General features: G+C 34.2%; 1 protein-coding gene across 20 annotated transcripts in view; it reads right to left on the reverse strand.

Annotated features, from left to right (window-relative positions):
* The window catches only part of KMT2C (lysine methyltransferase 2C), a 447,454-nt gene that overhangs the window by 214,269 nt on the left and 215,429 nt on the right, over positions 1 to 17,756 (reverse strand). For 17 of the 20 annotated variants that reach the window (XM_077150489.1, XM_077150472.1, XM_077150479.1 and 14 more), the window contains one exon: positions 13,193 to 13,331. In XM_077150489.1, the coding sequence (XP_077006604.1) occupies positions 13,193 to 13,331 (139 nt within the window). The remainder of the gene's footprint in view (positions 1 to 13,192; positions 13,332 to 17,756) is intronic. The other 3 variants (XM_077150546.1, XM_077150498.1, XM_077150644.1) reach the window with 1 other exon arrangement.

Genomic DNA, 17,756 nt, shown 5'->3' on the forward strand with positions numbered 1-17,756 from the left:
GTTTCGTATAGGTTACGTGTAGTTCCTGGAGTTTTCATTTTTTCTCATAGCTACTCCAAGATACTGGAGACCAAAAGAAATATCAATACAATGTTTCACCAGTCATACTCATTTGTTAAATCCTATCTTCTCTGTTACATTCCTCCTCCTTTTTTTTTTTTTCTGAAAAATAACATGTATACAAAAAAGCGATACATTTCAAAGGACATCACAACAATTAGTTGTGGAACAGATTTCAGAGTTTGATATGGATTACAATTCCACAATTTTAGGTTTTTACTTCTAGCTGCACTAAGAAACTGGAAAATAAAGATGTATCAATATAATGATTCAGCAATCCTGCAAAGACTTCTTAATAAGATAATGAAAGCATGATACATAAAAGAAATGATTAATAAACTAGATTTTCTCAAAATTAAGAACTGTTTTTTGAAAGATACTAAGAGAATGAAAAGACAAACCACAGACTGAGAAAATTATTTTGCAGCACTTATTTGACAGTAGACTTGTACCCACAACACACAGATTTTCAAAATTCAATAAGAAAAAAAAATAGTAAAAATACCCATTTGAGCAGACATTTCACGGAAGTTACTCAGATTGCACATAAAGAGAGACTCAACATCTCCTCATTAAGGAACTGTAAATCAAAATCCCAATGGGATACCTAATGCATACCAATTAGGATGGATTAAAAACAGTAACTGATAATATCAAGTGTTGGTGAAGATGTGGAACAACAAGAACTCTTATATATTGCTTTTGGGAATGCAAAAAGGCATAGTCACACAGGGAAACATTTTGGCAGTCACTTTTTTAAAAAAATTATTAATTAAAAAAATTAAATAAACCAAATAAAACACCAACATATATAATCAGTAATTTACAATATCATCACTTAGTTGCATATTCACCATTTCTTAGAACATTTGCATCAATTCAGAAAAAATGAAAAGACAATAGAAAAATAAATAAAATGAAAACAGAAAAGAAAAAAAAAAGATTATACATACCATACCCCTTACCCCTCACTTTCACTGATCACTAGCATTTCAAACTAAATTTATTTTAGCATTTGTTCCCCCTATTATTTATTTTTATTCCATATATTCTACTCACTTGTTGACAAGGTAGATAAAAGGAGCATCAGACACAAGGTTTTCACAATCACACAGTCACATTGTGAAAACTCTATCATTATTCAATCATCCTCAAGAAACATGACTACTGGAACACAGCTCTACATTTTCAGGCAGTTCCCTCCAGCCTCTCCATTACACTTGAATAACAAGGTGATATCTACTTAATGCGTAAGAATAACCTCCAGGATAACCTCTCCACTCTGGTTGGAATCTCTCAGCCATTGACACTTTGTCTCATTTCCCTCTTCCCCCTTTTGGTCGAGAAGGTTTTCTCAATCCCTTGATGCTGAGTCTCAGCTCATTCTAGGATTTCTGTCCCACATTGCCAGGACGGTCCACACCCCTGGGAGTCATGTCCCACATAGACAGGCGGAAGGTGGTGAGATTGCTGTTGTGTTGGCTGGAGAGAGAGGCCACATCTGAACAACAAAAGAGGCTCTCTTGTTTGGTGACTCTTAGGCCTAAATTTTAAGTAGACTTGACCTATTCTTTGTGGGGTTAAGTTTCATATGAACAAACCCCAAGACTGGGGGCTCAGCCTATAGCTTTGGTTGTCCACACTGCTTGTGAGAATATCAAGAATTCAGCTTCGGGTAGTTGAATTTCTCCCCATTCTCACCATTCCCCAAAGGGGGCTTGCAAATACTTTTCCAGTCACTGATCAAATCACTCTGGGATTCATCGGGGCATCACTCTGGACAAACCAACAAAATCTCACGTCCTACCTGAGATTCCAAGTACTTATGGTGTTCAATCAAACTATCTACATAAGTTATATTAGGAAATGCACTAGTCAAAATATAAATTGTGTACCACATCAACATTTTTTGCTTTAGTCTCACACATAAGGTAAAATTTTTAAATATTAATTACCATCTATTTTCAGCACCCTGCAATAATGACATTCCTTTGTTCTTCCTCATGCAAAAAAATTTTTAAAATTTGTACATTTAGTCACTATTATTATACACTCTAGGCATTCCTAGATTATACCATCTCAATCTTTAACATCTATATTTCTTTCTGGTTTCATTTACGCCCCCAGCTCTCCTCCCTCTATCATTCTCATACGCAGCTTCATTCAGTGTTATAGCATAATTGTATTACAGTTAGGTAGTATTGTGCTGTCCATTTCTGAGTTTTTGTATTCAGTCCTGTTGCACAGTCTGTATCCCTTCGGCTCCAATTACCCAATATCTTACCCTATTTCTATCTCCTGATGGTCTCTGTTACCAAAAAAATATCCCAAATTTATTCACTAATGTCAGTTCATATCAGTGAGACCATACAATATTTGTCCTTTTGCTTTTGGCTAGTCTCACTCAGCATAATGTTCTCAAGGTCCATCCATGTTGTTACATACTTCATAACTTTATTCTGTCTTAAAGCTGCATAATATTCCATTGTATGTATATACCACAGTTTGTTTAGCCACTGGTCTGTTGATGGACATTTTGGCTATTTCCATCTCTTTACAATTGTAAATAATGCTGCTACAAACACTGGTGTGCAAATGTCTGTTTGTGTTTGGCAGTCACTTTTGAAGTTACATCTCACTTAAATATTTATCCAAACAAAATAAAACCCAATATTCACACCAAAACCTTTAAGAAAATATTTACTGCAACTTTATTCAAAACTGCTCCAAAGTGCAAATTACCCAAATGTCCCTTAACCGAGAGACAGATAAACTGTAGTAGGTACATACAAAAGATGAAATTTTACATTGGTTTGTGTGCCTGATGTTGGATAACTACCACACCACACACACACAAACAAACAAAAAAGGGGGGGAGGGGAATCTACACAAAACAAAAAGGAAACAATTATTGATATATGCAGTTACATGGATGAATCACAAATGCATAACGCTTTATGAAAACATCAGACTTAAAAGACTACATACTTATTATTCCATTTACATGCTGTTATTGCAAAGTAAAAGTATAGGGCAAACAATAGATCAGTGATTGCCAGAAGTTGGGGTCAGGGATGACAACAAATAGGTATTAGGGAATTTTTTAGTGATTGAATGTTCTTGCTGTGCTAGCAGTTACACAACTGTATACAATTGTTTAAACTCACATAATTGCACACAAAAAGGGTGAATTTTATTGTGCATAAATTATACATTATTTCAAAGTAAGGGGGGAAGTTAAGAGGTTAGGAGAAATAAAAAAAATTATAAACCATACATCTACAATAACTAAAAATGAAATTCCAGATAATATTAAAATAATGGAAGGGGAGGCTACGAGACATGAAAACAGCATAAAATATTGTACTGATAAGATTCAGAATTTAATAGGAAATGTATATTTGAAATTCTTTCCAAAAAATTACTACAGTAAAGAAACAGAGGTCTGAGGCTTAAGGTAACTGCACCATAAAAACAAAATGGAATGTATAATCAACAGGAAAAAATTATTTATTGATTCAATGGAAAACAGAAACAATGGGAAAGATTAAAATATGTGTATACAGCAAATGAAAAGCATTAAAAAAGAACAAGTATAGTAAATATAAATGGGGAAATTAATAAAAGACAATTGCTGAAGTAAGATTAAAATTAGACTCAACAATTAGACATAAAATGGTTGAAAATGAAAGGACAAAAATAAAACATGGGCACAAAATGTTGGTGGGAAAAGGTGATACAGATACCAGGCACACAGGAAAAGTTTAAGTAGTGATGATACTATGATCAGTAGCACTAGAAAATATATCCATAATAAACATATAACTGATAATAACAGACCACAGAAAAAATTTAGGCAACACCTAACTGAAATGTAAAGAGAAAAAAATTAAATCAACAACAGGTGCCGATTTTAATGCTTTTCTCATAAAATATATATCAAACAGATAGAAATGAAGCAGAGACACTGAACATCTTTATTATTCATTCTTATTTACTGGTTATTTGAATATAATTAATAAACTTGAGATATGATAAACAAGTGAGAGTTCACATTCTTTGTGAAAACACTAAAATATTCCAAAATTAGACCACAAAGACCTGGAATATTCCAAATGACCAATGTCATATAGACAATATTCTCTGACAATAATGCAATAAAACTAGCAATGTGTAACAAATGACAACTAAACGTTTCTATTCGGAAATTAGAAAATAAACTGCTAAATAACACAGGTTAAAATGCATATCACAATATCTAGAACTGAATGAAAATAAAACTGAATACAAATATTTGCGGAATTCAGTTACAACTTATGAAAGCTTATAGGTTTACATAAATTATCAGTAAATAAGAAAAGTTAAAAGTAAATGAGTCAAGCTTTCTATTCAAGAAGCTGGGGGAAAAAGTAACCAACAACAAAATAGAGAAGAAGGCAAGAAACAACAAAGAAAAGAACAGAATCTAATGATCTAGACAACTGCAAATCCAAGAGAAGATCAACAAAAAACCAAAACCTAACGCTTTGAAAAAATAATAAAATAAGCCTCTGGAAATAAAAGCAGCCAAAAATGCAAACAAAATACAGAATGAAGTAGAGAAAACAGCTATAAATGCAAGAAAGAACAAAAAATTAATAAATGTATCATAAATCATGTTAATATACTTGAAAATTAAATATATTTAACTTTAATAAAATAGTTAAATTCTGACAAAAATATAAAATGCCAAAAGCAGCGCAAGAAGAAAGACAACTGAAATAGGGGGAAAACATTAATGGAACTGATAATAAGAGTTCCCCTTCCAAAAGAAACTAACAGACTCAGATAATTTTGTCAATTCTTCCAAACTTTCAAGGAAGTGTATATTTCTATCTTAAATCAGCTTTTCCAGAAAATAGAATAAAAACTGAAAGGTACTTCGTTGACATTACAAGGTTCAGTGTAACCGTGTTTCTAAAAAGTAGGACAATACAAGAAAATTACAGAAATTCATATAAATTAATTTATAAATTAATGAATATAAACGAAATAACTAAATAAAATCCAATGTTGAGTATTAAAATATATCACAATCAAGTAGTATTACTGAAAGTTTTTTGTCTTTTACCAATCTGTCTTATTGAAATATAGGAGTGGTTTGTTTTATTTTTTTTTAACTACATTATGGACACAAGTCCTTTATAAGTTATATACTCTATAAATATTTTCTCCCTTTCCATCATTTATCATCACTATTGTTTTGGTGTCTCCAGTGATAACAAGTTTTTTATTTAAATATATTGGTATTTATCCTTTTTTTTTAATGATAGGGGGGTTCTTTTATTTTTCCTTCTACTGTTTTTTTTTTTTTTTTTTTTTACATGGGCAGGTACCAGGAATTTAACCCAGGTGTCCGGCATGACAGGTGAGAAATCTGCCACTGAGCCACCGTTGCACCGCCTGGTCATTTGGTTTTTTTTTTTTTTTTTTTATCAATGAACATACAGGGACAGATAGGTAAGCAGGTCATTTGGTTTTTAAAAAACCTTTCCTAAGAAATTTGCCTAAATTCATTTCTAAAAATTTTATTGGGGAGTTCTGGGAAGATGGCTGAGTTTAGCCCTGATTCAAGAAAAATTTAGAGAAGGGGCAGGAGGGCGACTAAGACAGTGATTAAAGAGTGCAACTGACCTGGGAGAGCCTACTGTACCACACAGGGCAGCCCTGGTTACAGGGACTGAGAAGCTGAGAAGCAGAAAACTGGATGCTAACATGGAAGCATGGAGCCCATAGGAGTGTATAGATGGGGAAGACAGGGACTAGGAAGTAAGCTGAGCTATGTTCCTTGAACATGCTACCCTCACCAGCAGAGCCCTGTGACCCACAACTCACCCCACGTACCTGAACTCCGACACCCGCTCCCACTCTCCAGGCTCCAAACACCCCTTTCCAGCAACCCCCAGCACACCTACCCACCACCACACATCCCCACCCCAAGCACATCCAACCCACCTTTCCTGCACCAGTCCTGAGCACTACCTCCCCCTCCCTGTTCCCTGAAGGCTGTTGTCAGTGCATAAAGGCTGAGGGCGCTAACCCCCATACCCAAGCTACACCTGCCCCCATAATGCTGCACTGCCTCACCCCGATCCTCTGAGCTCTGTGCATCAGTTTATAGTACTCCTAGGACCGCTCATGTGCACAGCTCCCAATCAAGCCCTTCAGCTCTGGGAACATCAGTTTATGGCACTCCTAGAACTGAGCATGTGCACAACCCTCAGTCATGCTTCCCAGCTCTGAGAAAGCACTGACCTGGGCAGCCAGGATCGCATCTGCCCCCATCCCAGGGAGGCATAGTACAGACCTGCTGCCATTCCTCTGCACATGTGTACAAATGGCCCTGTGCCCTAGATTTCCAGCCAAGAATTCTGTACCCAGCCAAACTGTCCTTCAAAACTGAGGGAGAGTAAAATTTTCACAGACAAACAAATCCTGATAGAATCTGTGCACAAGAGACAGGCCCTACAAGAAATACTAAAGGGAGTTCTGGCAGTTGTAAAAAAAAAAAAAAAAAAAAGACAGGAGAGGGGGGTCTGGAGGAGGGCACAGAATTACAGAGTACAGTCAGGGTAATTTTTTTTTTTTTTTTAATAATCATTATGGTTCAGTTTCTTACTTTTATTTATTTATTTATTTTTACATGGGCAGGCACCAGGAAATGAACCCGGGTCCTCGGGCTTGGCAGGCAAGCATTCCAACCTGCTGAGCCACCGTGGCCCGCCCAGTCAGGGTAATTTAAAGGACAAAAAGGGAAAGAGGGAAAAGAATATATAGATCTGACAAATAAAATAAAAAAGATAAGATGGCGGATTCAAGAAATGCCTTTCCAGTAATGTTTTCAATGTTAACAGACTAAACCTAACAATTCAAAGATACAGATTGGCAGAATGGATTAAGAAATATAACCCAGCTATATGCTGCTTACAACAGACTCATCGTAGACACAAGGATACAAATAGATTGAAAGTGAAAGGATGGAAAAAGATGTTCCATGCAAGTTGTAACCAAAAAAAGCAAGAGTAGCTATATTAATATCAGACAAAATAGACTTAAATATGAAGACATCATAAGAGACAAAAGAAGGACACTTTATATTAATAAAAGAGACAATTCACCAAGAAAATACAACAATCATAAATGTATACGCTTCCAATCAAGGAGCTCCAAAGTACATGAGACAGACATTGGCAAAACTGAAGGGAGCAATACATATTTCAAGAATAATAGTAGGAGGCTTCAATACACCACTCTCCTCTATATTAAACAACCAGACAGAAGATCAACAAGGAAACAGGGAAGTTAAACAACTTGATAAATAAGTTAGACCTAATGGACATATATAGGTCACTGCACCCCAAAACACAAGGATATACATTCTTCTCTAGTGCTCATGGAACATTCTCCAAGACAGATCATATGCTGGGGCACAAAACAGGTCTGCATAAATTTAAAAATACTGAAATTATTCAAAGCGTTCTTTCTCTGATCACAATGGAATGAAGTTAGATCTCAATAATCATTAAAGAATAAGAACCTTCACAAATGTATGGAGATTAAATAACACAATCTTAAACAACCAGTGGGTCATAGAAGAAATTGCTAGAGAAATCAGTAGCTATCTAGAGACAAATGAAAATGAGAATACAACTTATCAGAACTTATGGGATGTAGCAAAAGCTTTGCTGAGAGGGAAATTTATTACACTAAATGCTTATATTAAAAAACAAGAGGCGGGCCGCGGTGGCTCAGCGGGCAAAGTGCTTGCCTGCTATGCCGGAGGACCTCGGTTCGATTCCCGGCCCCAGCCCATGTAACAAAAACGGAGAAACAGAATACAATAAAACAAGAAAATGTTTAAAATGTTTCCCTTTCTTCCTTCCTTCCTTCCATCCTTCCTTCCTTCTCTCTGTCTTTCCTTTAAAAAAAAAAAAAAAAACAAGAAAGAGCAAAAATTGAGGACTTAACTGCTCAACTGGAGGAACTTGTGAAAGAACAGCAAATTAACCCCAAAGCAAACAGAAGAAGAGAAATAAAAGAGATTAAAACAGAGTTAAATGAATCAGAGAACTAAAGAATAGAGAGAATAAATAAAACCAAAAGTTGGTTCTTTGAGAAAATCAATAAAATTGATAGGCCACTAGCAAGACCGACAAAGGAAAAAGAGAGAGGATGTAAATACACAAAATCAGAAATGAGAAGGGGTGCGTTACCACAGACCCTGAATAAATAAAAGAAATCATAAAAGGATACTATGAATAACTATATGCCAATAAACTATACAAGTTAGATGAAATGGAAAAATTCCTGAAAACACATAAACAAGCCACAATGACTCTGGAAGAAACAGAAGATTGCCACAAACAATCACAAGTAAAGAGATTCAATCAGTCACCAAAATCACCAAAAATCTTCCTAAAAAGAAAAGTCCAGGGCCAGATGGCTTCACAGGGGAATCTTATCAAACATTCCAAAAAGAACTAACACCAATCCTGCTCACACTTTTCAAAAAATTGAGGAAAAACAAACTCTACCTAACTCATTTTATGAAGCTAATACCATTTTAACACCAAAGCTGGGTAAAGATGCTACAAGAAAGGAAAACTATAGGCCAATCTCCCTAATGAACATAGATAGAAAAATTCTCAGCAAAATAGTAGCAAATCGAATCCAACAACACATTAAAAGAATTATACAGCATAACCAAGTGGGGTTTATACCAGGAATGCAAGGATAGTTCAACACAAGAAAATCAATTAATGTAATACAGCACATTGACAAATCAAAAGGGAAAAAAATCACATGATATCTTGATTAATGCTGAAAAAGCATTCAACATCCTTTTCTGATAAAAACACTCCAAAGTGAGGAATCAAAGGTAATTACCTCAATATAATAAAGGGAATATATGAAAAACTGATAGACAGCATCGTACTCAATGGAGAGAGACTGAAAGCTTTCCCCCTAAGATCAAGAATGAGACAAGGATGGCCACTGTCACCACTATTATTCAACACTGAACTAAAAATTCTAGTCAGAGCAATCAGGCAAGACAAAGAATTAAAAGGCATCCAAATTGGAAAGGAAAAAGTAAAACTTTTATTATTTGCAGATGACATGATACTATACTTGGAAGATACACAGCAAAGTTACTTGAGCTAATAAACAAATTCAGCAAGGTGGTGGGATATAAAAGTAACGTGAAAAAAAATATATTACTTTTAGCCTCCAACGTTCCGGAGCTGCTAAAAGGAAAAATCTGAGATGATTTTATCATACCCCATGAAAAACTCTGATCCCTGTAAACCTACCGGTTGAAGAGTGCTTTGAAAACTATTGTGTTTTTCTTTCTTTGCTTTATATATATGTTATATTATACAATTTTTTTTAAAAAAAGGTTAAAAAAAACTTCATTGGTTTGCCGTTCACGAATAAAAGTTCACTTTAAAATTAAATACCTAATTATTCTTGCACAACTTTTGGGGGGGGGGACTTCTTTCATTGATTTTCAGCACCACATTGTCATAACCTGTCCATATTACACAAGGATTTGTTTCTATATTCCATATTCTGTTCCATTAGTCTCTTTGTCTATCCCTGTCATAATACAACACTGACTTAATTATTGCAGCATTATGAAAAGTCTTAGTAATTGGTAAGGCAACCCTTCCCTCTTCTTCTTTATGAGTATATTAGCTTAGCCTACCTTTTGTATATTTATACAAATTTTAAAAATCAACTTGTCATATTTGAAAATACCTTTAGAAATTTTTATTTGGATTTTCTTGAACTTACAGATAAACGAGGAAATAATTAATGTCTTTGTAATACTGAGCTTCCCAAAACATGAACACAGTATTTCTGTAATACAGGTGTTCTTTACTACCTTTCCTTAGAGTTTTATCATTTTCCCCTTAAAGGTCTCACTCATTTTTTGGCACATTTTCCTATTTATCTGATATTATTTGATACTATTAGAAAACAATATTGTAAAGAATACTGTTTAGAATACTGTTAAGATCCTAACATATAGAAATACACGTGATTTTTGTATTTTGATTTTATATCTAGCAATGTTACATAATTCTTATCAACTATAGGTAACCTTTAGAACATTTTATATACTTAATCATTAAAATCCATCAAATTCAACCTACTTGTTTTATTTAAAGGAATTTGGAGTATAAGGAGATAAAAATAAATAAATGAAGGTCAAAAAATGGCAGAGCTTGGATAAAAAGCCAGGTCTGTATCTACAACTGTCTTTCTGCAGAATGCATACCCTCTCTTTCCTGCCTAGTAAAGATAACAGAGGCGATGGTGATGTAGTCCAGAAGAAATAATAGTTGCATCATTCAATAATCTACTGCAAATTTATTTCCATCGGTAAGTATCAATCTAACTTTTCCTCTTTTTAATGTATAGTCCATTATCTCAACATCGTTTACTGAGTCATGTATTTTTTCCCACTAGTTTGAAAGGCCGGGTTATCAAGTAAATTTGCATGTATTTGTAGATAGCTTCTAACTTCCACTACTTCTAAAAATATTTGATGAAGACCAATATGCTAGATACTGTGATAGGCATAGGGGACATATAGGTAAGTAAGACACGTATAGTTAGTCCTTAGGATCCACAGAAGACAAAGAAATGAAGCAAAAGCCTAAGAGCTACAGAAGTTGACCTAGCGGACATAAAAGCACGTAACAGAAAGCTCTGAGATCACTGCCACAGACGAGCAAACAATTTACATTCTGTACATCTCAATTCTACAGGTGTGTTTACCATTTCTAATTACTGTTGAGAAAAAAGAGAATAAAAATTAAGACAAGCTTATGTTCCAAGTAGCAGAACAATTTTAAACTAATTTAGACTAAGTCCCTGCCTTCATTAAGTGCACAAGGCAAAAAGGTAGATAGATTAAAAATGAAATGTCAGGCAGTAGTAAGTGCTATGAAGAAAAATAAAGCAGAATTTGGGAATCAAATGTAGTGGGGCTGCTGTTTTATTTATTTTTCACCCTACTCTTTTTTCTACAATAAAAAAATGGGAGGAAACAAGTATCATGACCACCTGTACAGCCTTTTACTTAGATCATTTGTACGCTCTTCTTTGTCTTGAACTTATTAAAATAAGTTGAGACATTATTACACTTCAGAAAGGTTGACTATTATAAACACAGTAGTGAGGGAAGGCCTCTCAAGAGAGGTAAGTCACGCAACAGAGAGTACAGCAAGTTGCAAAAGGCCCACGTACAGAATTATGATCAGTGTGATTTATGAAAGCTAAATGTGATTATGCTACGTAACAAAATAAAGTCAGAGAGGTAACCTGGGCCAGATCATGCTTCCTGTATATATATATAATAGCCATTTAAGAAGATAAGGGGGCGGGCCGCGGTGGCTCAGCGGGCAAGAGTGCTTGCCTGCTATGCCGGAGGACCTCGGTTCGATTCCCGGCCCCAGCCCATGTAAAAAACAAACAAACAAACAAAATATAATAAAAACAAGAAAATGTTTAAAGATGTTTCCCTTTCTTCCTCCCTTCCTTCCTTCTATCCTTCCTTCCTTCTCTGTCTTTCCTTCCCTTCCTCCCTCTCTTTAAAAAAAAAAAAAAAAAAAAGAAGATAAGGGGTACCAATTTACAGTTTAGAATCGTTTTTGCAACTATGCTAAGAACAAACTGGACTGTGGAAAAGGAAAGAGAGGCAGCAGAGAAATTAGCTTGGAGGCAAACTCCAAAGGATAACAGTGGCTTGAACTAAGATGATAAGTAAGTAAATATGATAAGAAGTTGTTTCAGATAACTTTGGATGCTGAGCTACAGGATGCACTGATGAACTGGATCTGAGGTATGATAAAGGATATAAATTGAAGAATAATTCCAAAGTTTTTGGTCTAAGCAACTGGGTGAATGTTGGTATCATTTACTCAAATGGGGAAATCTCAAGGAAAAGTAAATTTGGAGAAGTGGTACAGAATCAACAGTGATTTTGGGTATGTATGGGTTACTGTCTCGTCTCGTATACTTCCAAACAGAAATGTCAAGCAGAGAGATGGATAAGAAAATCCACTCAGTGAATGGTCAGAAGTAGAACTATAAATGTGGGGTTCATTAGCACACAAATAGAGTAAAAGCCACCAGACTGAATGAGCTTTCAAGTAAATATTAAAAACAGACAAGATATCTGAGGACTTAACTCTGAGGATTCCAACATTATAATGGTAGAAAGTCTAGTAGATAAGACATGAAAAAAGAGTGAGGTATGCCAAAAGCAAAAGAAAATAGTTCAAAAAAGATGAGAGTAGGAAAAAAAAAAAAAATAAGAGTAATCAACTAATTGATGATTTCATGGTTTTATTCATGTCTTTCAAATAAAGGCCAAAAAACATACAAGACTTAAAAGCTGAATTATAAGGTGAGTTTTAATATCCTATAATTCTTTTTTTAAAGGATGAGGGGAAAGAACAGGAGTATAAACTTAAGTTTATAGGTTAAAAACCCCAAAATTAATCCTTATGCTAAAAGCTAACAGTTTTGTTTTGTTTTTTACCTGTTAAAAATAGCATAATGGTAGTATGCCAAAAGCAAAAGAAAGAAAACCTTTCAAAAAGATAAGGGTAAGCAATTAATTGATGATTTCATAGTTTTATTCACGTCTTTCAAATAAAGGCTAAAAAAATACAAGACTTAAAAGCTGAATTACAAGGTAGGTTTTAACATCCTGCTTTTTTTTTTTTTAAGAATGAGGATAAAGAATGAAAGTATAAATTCAAACTTACGTTTATAGGTAAATACCCCAAAACTAATCCTTATGCTAAAAGCTCATAGTTTTGTTTTGTTTTTTTCCTGCTAAAAATAGTAGGCTGGTAGTATTTTATATTAGACCTCGGGAACTGTGATAATACCATAACCTAGTGCTTTGCAACAACAGCCTGAGCACACAAACATACCTTCCCCTCCTTAAATGTAAAGCTACATAATAGCATTCCATCCAGATTTGCATCCTAAACTTGTACTCCCTGAATTTTTTCTACTGAACTAACATTCTTCCTGTCATTAATATCTAATCCAGCTGCATTCATTCTCTAACCTGATTTTGGCTTCCACACCAACAGAGACCATGGAGCTAGCAGATTCTTCAGACACAGAACGCTGAAGAACTGGAATTGGTTGTCTGTTATCCACTTCTGCTTCAGCATCCTCTTCTGCAGATTGTTCTTTGATTTCTGCTTAACAGTAAACAAGAAGATATAAAGAGTCAATTTTGTGTTTTTTATCAACCATTGGTGAATCTATCTATAAAGCATACACTGTAATGGAGAAGGATTAAACAACAAAGGATAACACTTAACTGTTAATTAACAGGAAAAGTTTATGTGCAAAATGAATTAATGGCATTGTTCATATTTATTCTTCATGGCAAAATTATAAAAATAAAATAAAACAGGCATACTTTTCTTTGTGCCCAAATTATAATCGACTCAATGAAATGTCACCCAAATAATAAATAACCTTATTTTCAAGATTACAGAATTCATCTCTAGAACAAATGAATTTCAATGACTGATTTAAAAATTTTTCTTCACATTTATAAAATGAAATTACCATCACTTTAAAACACTCATTATGCCTTCTAATCACCATTCATCTAAAAGCTAAATATTTTTAAAGAAACACTTTACTGACTTTATTGCTTTTCTCAAGTCTCAAGACTCCAACCCCAGATACTTAATACATATTTTCTCAGGAGGCAATCTAAGTGCTGAAAAGATTTCAAAGCCATCGCCCCTAAAAGCATTTATCTCTTTAAGTAGAAGTGATATATCTATTCCATCTTTTAAACTACAACATGAAAAGATATTACCCATCCTTTTACAACTTCATACTATTACTTCTGGAGCTCAACAATAATTACATATCACTAGCAACTGCAATTATGACTGGATCCTACTTTTCCAACTCAAAATTTATTTAGGCCTTTTCTGCACATGCAAGCCCCATCCCTAACACCAAAAGCATTCCTAAAGCACTTCAAACTCCCCCTTTTTCCTTGCCTATATCACCAAAACTTCATAAAAAGGTACTCAGAAGTAACTGAACTCCATTACTTTCCCCTTCAATTAACCCTTCCTATTATACATCAATACTTTTACTATAACAATTTTCCTCTACACCACCACCAATAACTACAGCACTAACAATCCAAGGATCATTACCAAGTCAGCAAACACCTTAAAAAATAACTGAACACCAAGGACTACTTGCTTCTTAATGAAATGCTCTACTATCATTTGTAAGCAGGGAGATGTAATGGATACATGTAGGCTTTGGAGTCACTAGTTCTACCATGCACTAACAACACAACCTTATGCAACAGTCCTTTTTTTCAGCCTCAATTTGTTCACCTATAAATTAAGATACTACCATATATTCTCATTCGGTTGCTAAAAAAAAGATTCCTTAGTCTGTTTCTTTTAGACCTCTAAATACAGCCCAATGTTCTTCATATGTTCTTTAAAGAACTTATTTATTATTCAGGCTTCAACAATCTTCCCTGAACATAACAATTTCTAAATTGACATTTCTACCCCTAATTCCAGAAACATATTTTAACTGCATATTGGACATATCTAGCAACTTGAACACTAAATTCCAAATGAGATTTGATCTCTCAGATCAGTACTTCGATCTGACTTCCTTATTACTATGATTATCAAAATCTTCTAGAGCCAAAACAAATTTAGGGAAATATTTTGATAAATGAATACCTCTGATATCTACTAACTGTTCAGTTAGAAAAAATACAAGTTAATTGCAAATTGTAAAAACTAGTAATTGTAACAAAATGATAAAATTAATGATGAAATAAGGAAAATCATTTTGGCCTTTATATTTAAAATAACATATTTCTATTCTCCTTTTTAAACTGAAATAGAGATTACCATAAATTAAGTGCTTATAGGAGCTCTCAACTATGGTGTCCTGGTTTCTCAAAACTGCAACACTGATGAATAAGATCTACAAATACATAAGCAGCTTGTTTCAAATGGGGATTATAAAAGATTTGCAAAATTTTATTTTATTAAAATTTAAAGTTTCTATGATAAAAGACTCCATAAACAAAATGAAAAAATATGTCATAGATTGAGAGAAAATATATGCAATTCATAGCCCCAAAACGGTATTTAGATACAAAACGTAAAGAAATTCCACAGATCAACAAGATAAGCAAAACCTTGTAGCAAAATAGGCAGAGGACAAAATCTATGTTCTCCTTTCTCCATATTATGTGAGTACTGGAAAGGTACATAACTGTCAGCTGGAGACTTTATTTCCTAGGCTCCTCTGCTGCTAGACACGGCAAGTTCTCACCAATAGAACATGAGTAGAAGTGACTGTGCAATTTACAAATCACTTAAAAATAAATAATGTGCTATAGAGTAAATTCCTTTTTCTCTTTCCTATGTATCGGTACAAAAACATGACAGCAACCCAATTTCAATGGTACAGATGAGGGCAAATCTCCACAGAAAAAAACCGAAGGAGCCTAGGTCCATAAATGACTACATAGAGCAAAGGCACTCTATCAGCTAACTCTGACCCTCAGAAACATTACATGAGAGAAAAATTAATTTGTTTTATTTAAGCCACTGTTGTATTTTGGATGTCAGTTACAATGGTTTAACCTATGCCTAAGTTAGCATTAAAACAAACAACAAAAAAAAAGGAATGGGGTACTGCCATGACAGAAACTTAAAATAGGGGGTTTGGCCATCAGGCCACTGGAAAACTGATACTGAAGTTTGAAAATTGATTGACCTATTGCATGCTGTATCAAAATATATGGTATAACTGTGACTTGCAATAACTTGGAAAGCATACCTATACAGTTCATAACTCTAGGGGAAGCAGCTGGAAAGAGGCTCTTCTGTGTTTTCTGCTTCCTACTAATTTTATAACCAAAGATAGAAATGAATATATTTCTATTGGACAGCCCCATCTGCAGAGTAAAGTACTACTAAAATGACCACATATAAAAAGATCCTTATGGAAGACATTTCATTTCTACCCAGAGATGCCCAATGCACATATGGGAAATGTCCTCTTTGCACCATTCCTAATACTGGGTAACAAGAAACTCAAGTCAAGGGATCAGAAATCTACAGAGAAATAAGAATAGCATCTCAGAAGCTAACATAATAAGCCAAATGGATCAGGGTCCCTTACACTTATCTTCATCTAGGAGCCATTTTCTGAATCATTTGATTTATCCCCTTACCTTCAAAATCTATTTCTTCTAATAGGCTATGGTCTATCTGCAACTTTTTATTCTGCTTTCTACTATTTATGCTAACTACCACATAATCAAAAATTTTCTCAACCTCGTAAACTATGGCATTTCCCTTATATTTTGTCCCCCTCAGAAATACATAATCCTTTTTAACTCTCAATTGTTTTGAGAGTTTTCATTGCTTACAGGTAAGAGAAAAGAAGTGAAAGACTTGGTTTGCCTCTCTCATTCTTTCTATCTTTTAAATTAGACTTCAACTATAAAGACAAAGATAAACATAAATGTTAATAGAAAGTCCCCCAACCAAAACCATTTTTGCCAATCGTAAAGAACACTTAGGGCATTATAAAAGATTCTACAGAAGTTCCATGCACTAGGGAAACTTTCCAGAAACCTACAACCTCCAGATGGGCCAGATAAGTCCTGAAATGCAGAGTCCTGAAATCCAGAACATCAACTAGTTTCATCCTCCTATCCCGTATTATGAACAGCCCCTTACAACATGAAAAAGTTAGAAGGGGCAGAGCTCAAATAACTCTAAAGAGTGGGAGAAAGATCAAAGGTGATGGTGAAGTTATACAAAGAAAGTAGGGTTTAATAAATGAGTATGATTGCTGAATCATTATACTGGTATTTATTTTAGGTTCCAGTACCTTAGAGCAGCTAGAAGTAAAAACCTAAAATTGTGGAATTGTAAGCCATACCAAAATTTGAAATCTGTTCTACGACTAATTGTTACGATGTACTTTGAAGTTTATTGCTTCTAGGTATATATGTTTTTTAAAGAGGAGGAGGGGTATAACTGGATTTAACAAATGACTGCTAATCATTATATCAATATTTCTGTTGGTCTCCAATGTCTTGGAGCAGCTAGAAGATAAAAACAAAAAATCGTGGAACTGTAACCCATACCAAACTTTAAAATCTGTTCTATAACTACTTGTTAAATTGTACTTGGAAATTTACTGCTTTTTTGTATATATGTTATTTTTCACAATAATATTGTGAAATAATTTTTTTTAAGTTTATTTAAAAAAGAGAAAAAATGTTTAAAGGAAGGTCTTCAAATACACAATCTTTTGAAATTTAGTACTTTGCATATCAGAGGAGGAAAAAACAAATTCACCCTATAAGGAATTTTTTTTTTTGAAATGGGATCACAAAAGGCTTGATCCCGAAAAAGAGTAACAATAAGACTGCTTCAAGAGTACACCCTGTTCTCTCTTCTCTCCTACAGTTATTGCTTCTATTTATTCTGTCAATGATCCTACTCTGGATTGGTTAAAGAAAGAGTAGGGACTGGTTGGTTTTGGTTTTATTTTTGGTTTGAATTTAATTGTTTTCCTTGCATCTCTTGAATTTA

The sequence above is a fragment of the Tamandua tetradactyla genome, chromosome 1, assembly GCF_023851605.1.
Source record: "Tamandua tetradactyla isolate mTamTet1 chromosome 1, mTamTet1.pri, whole genome shotgun sequence".
Taxonomy (NCBI): Eukaryota; Metazoa; Chordata; class Mammalia; order Pilosa; family Myrmecophagidae; genus Tamandua; species Tamandua tetradactyla.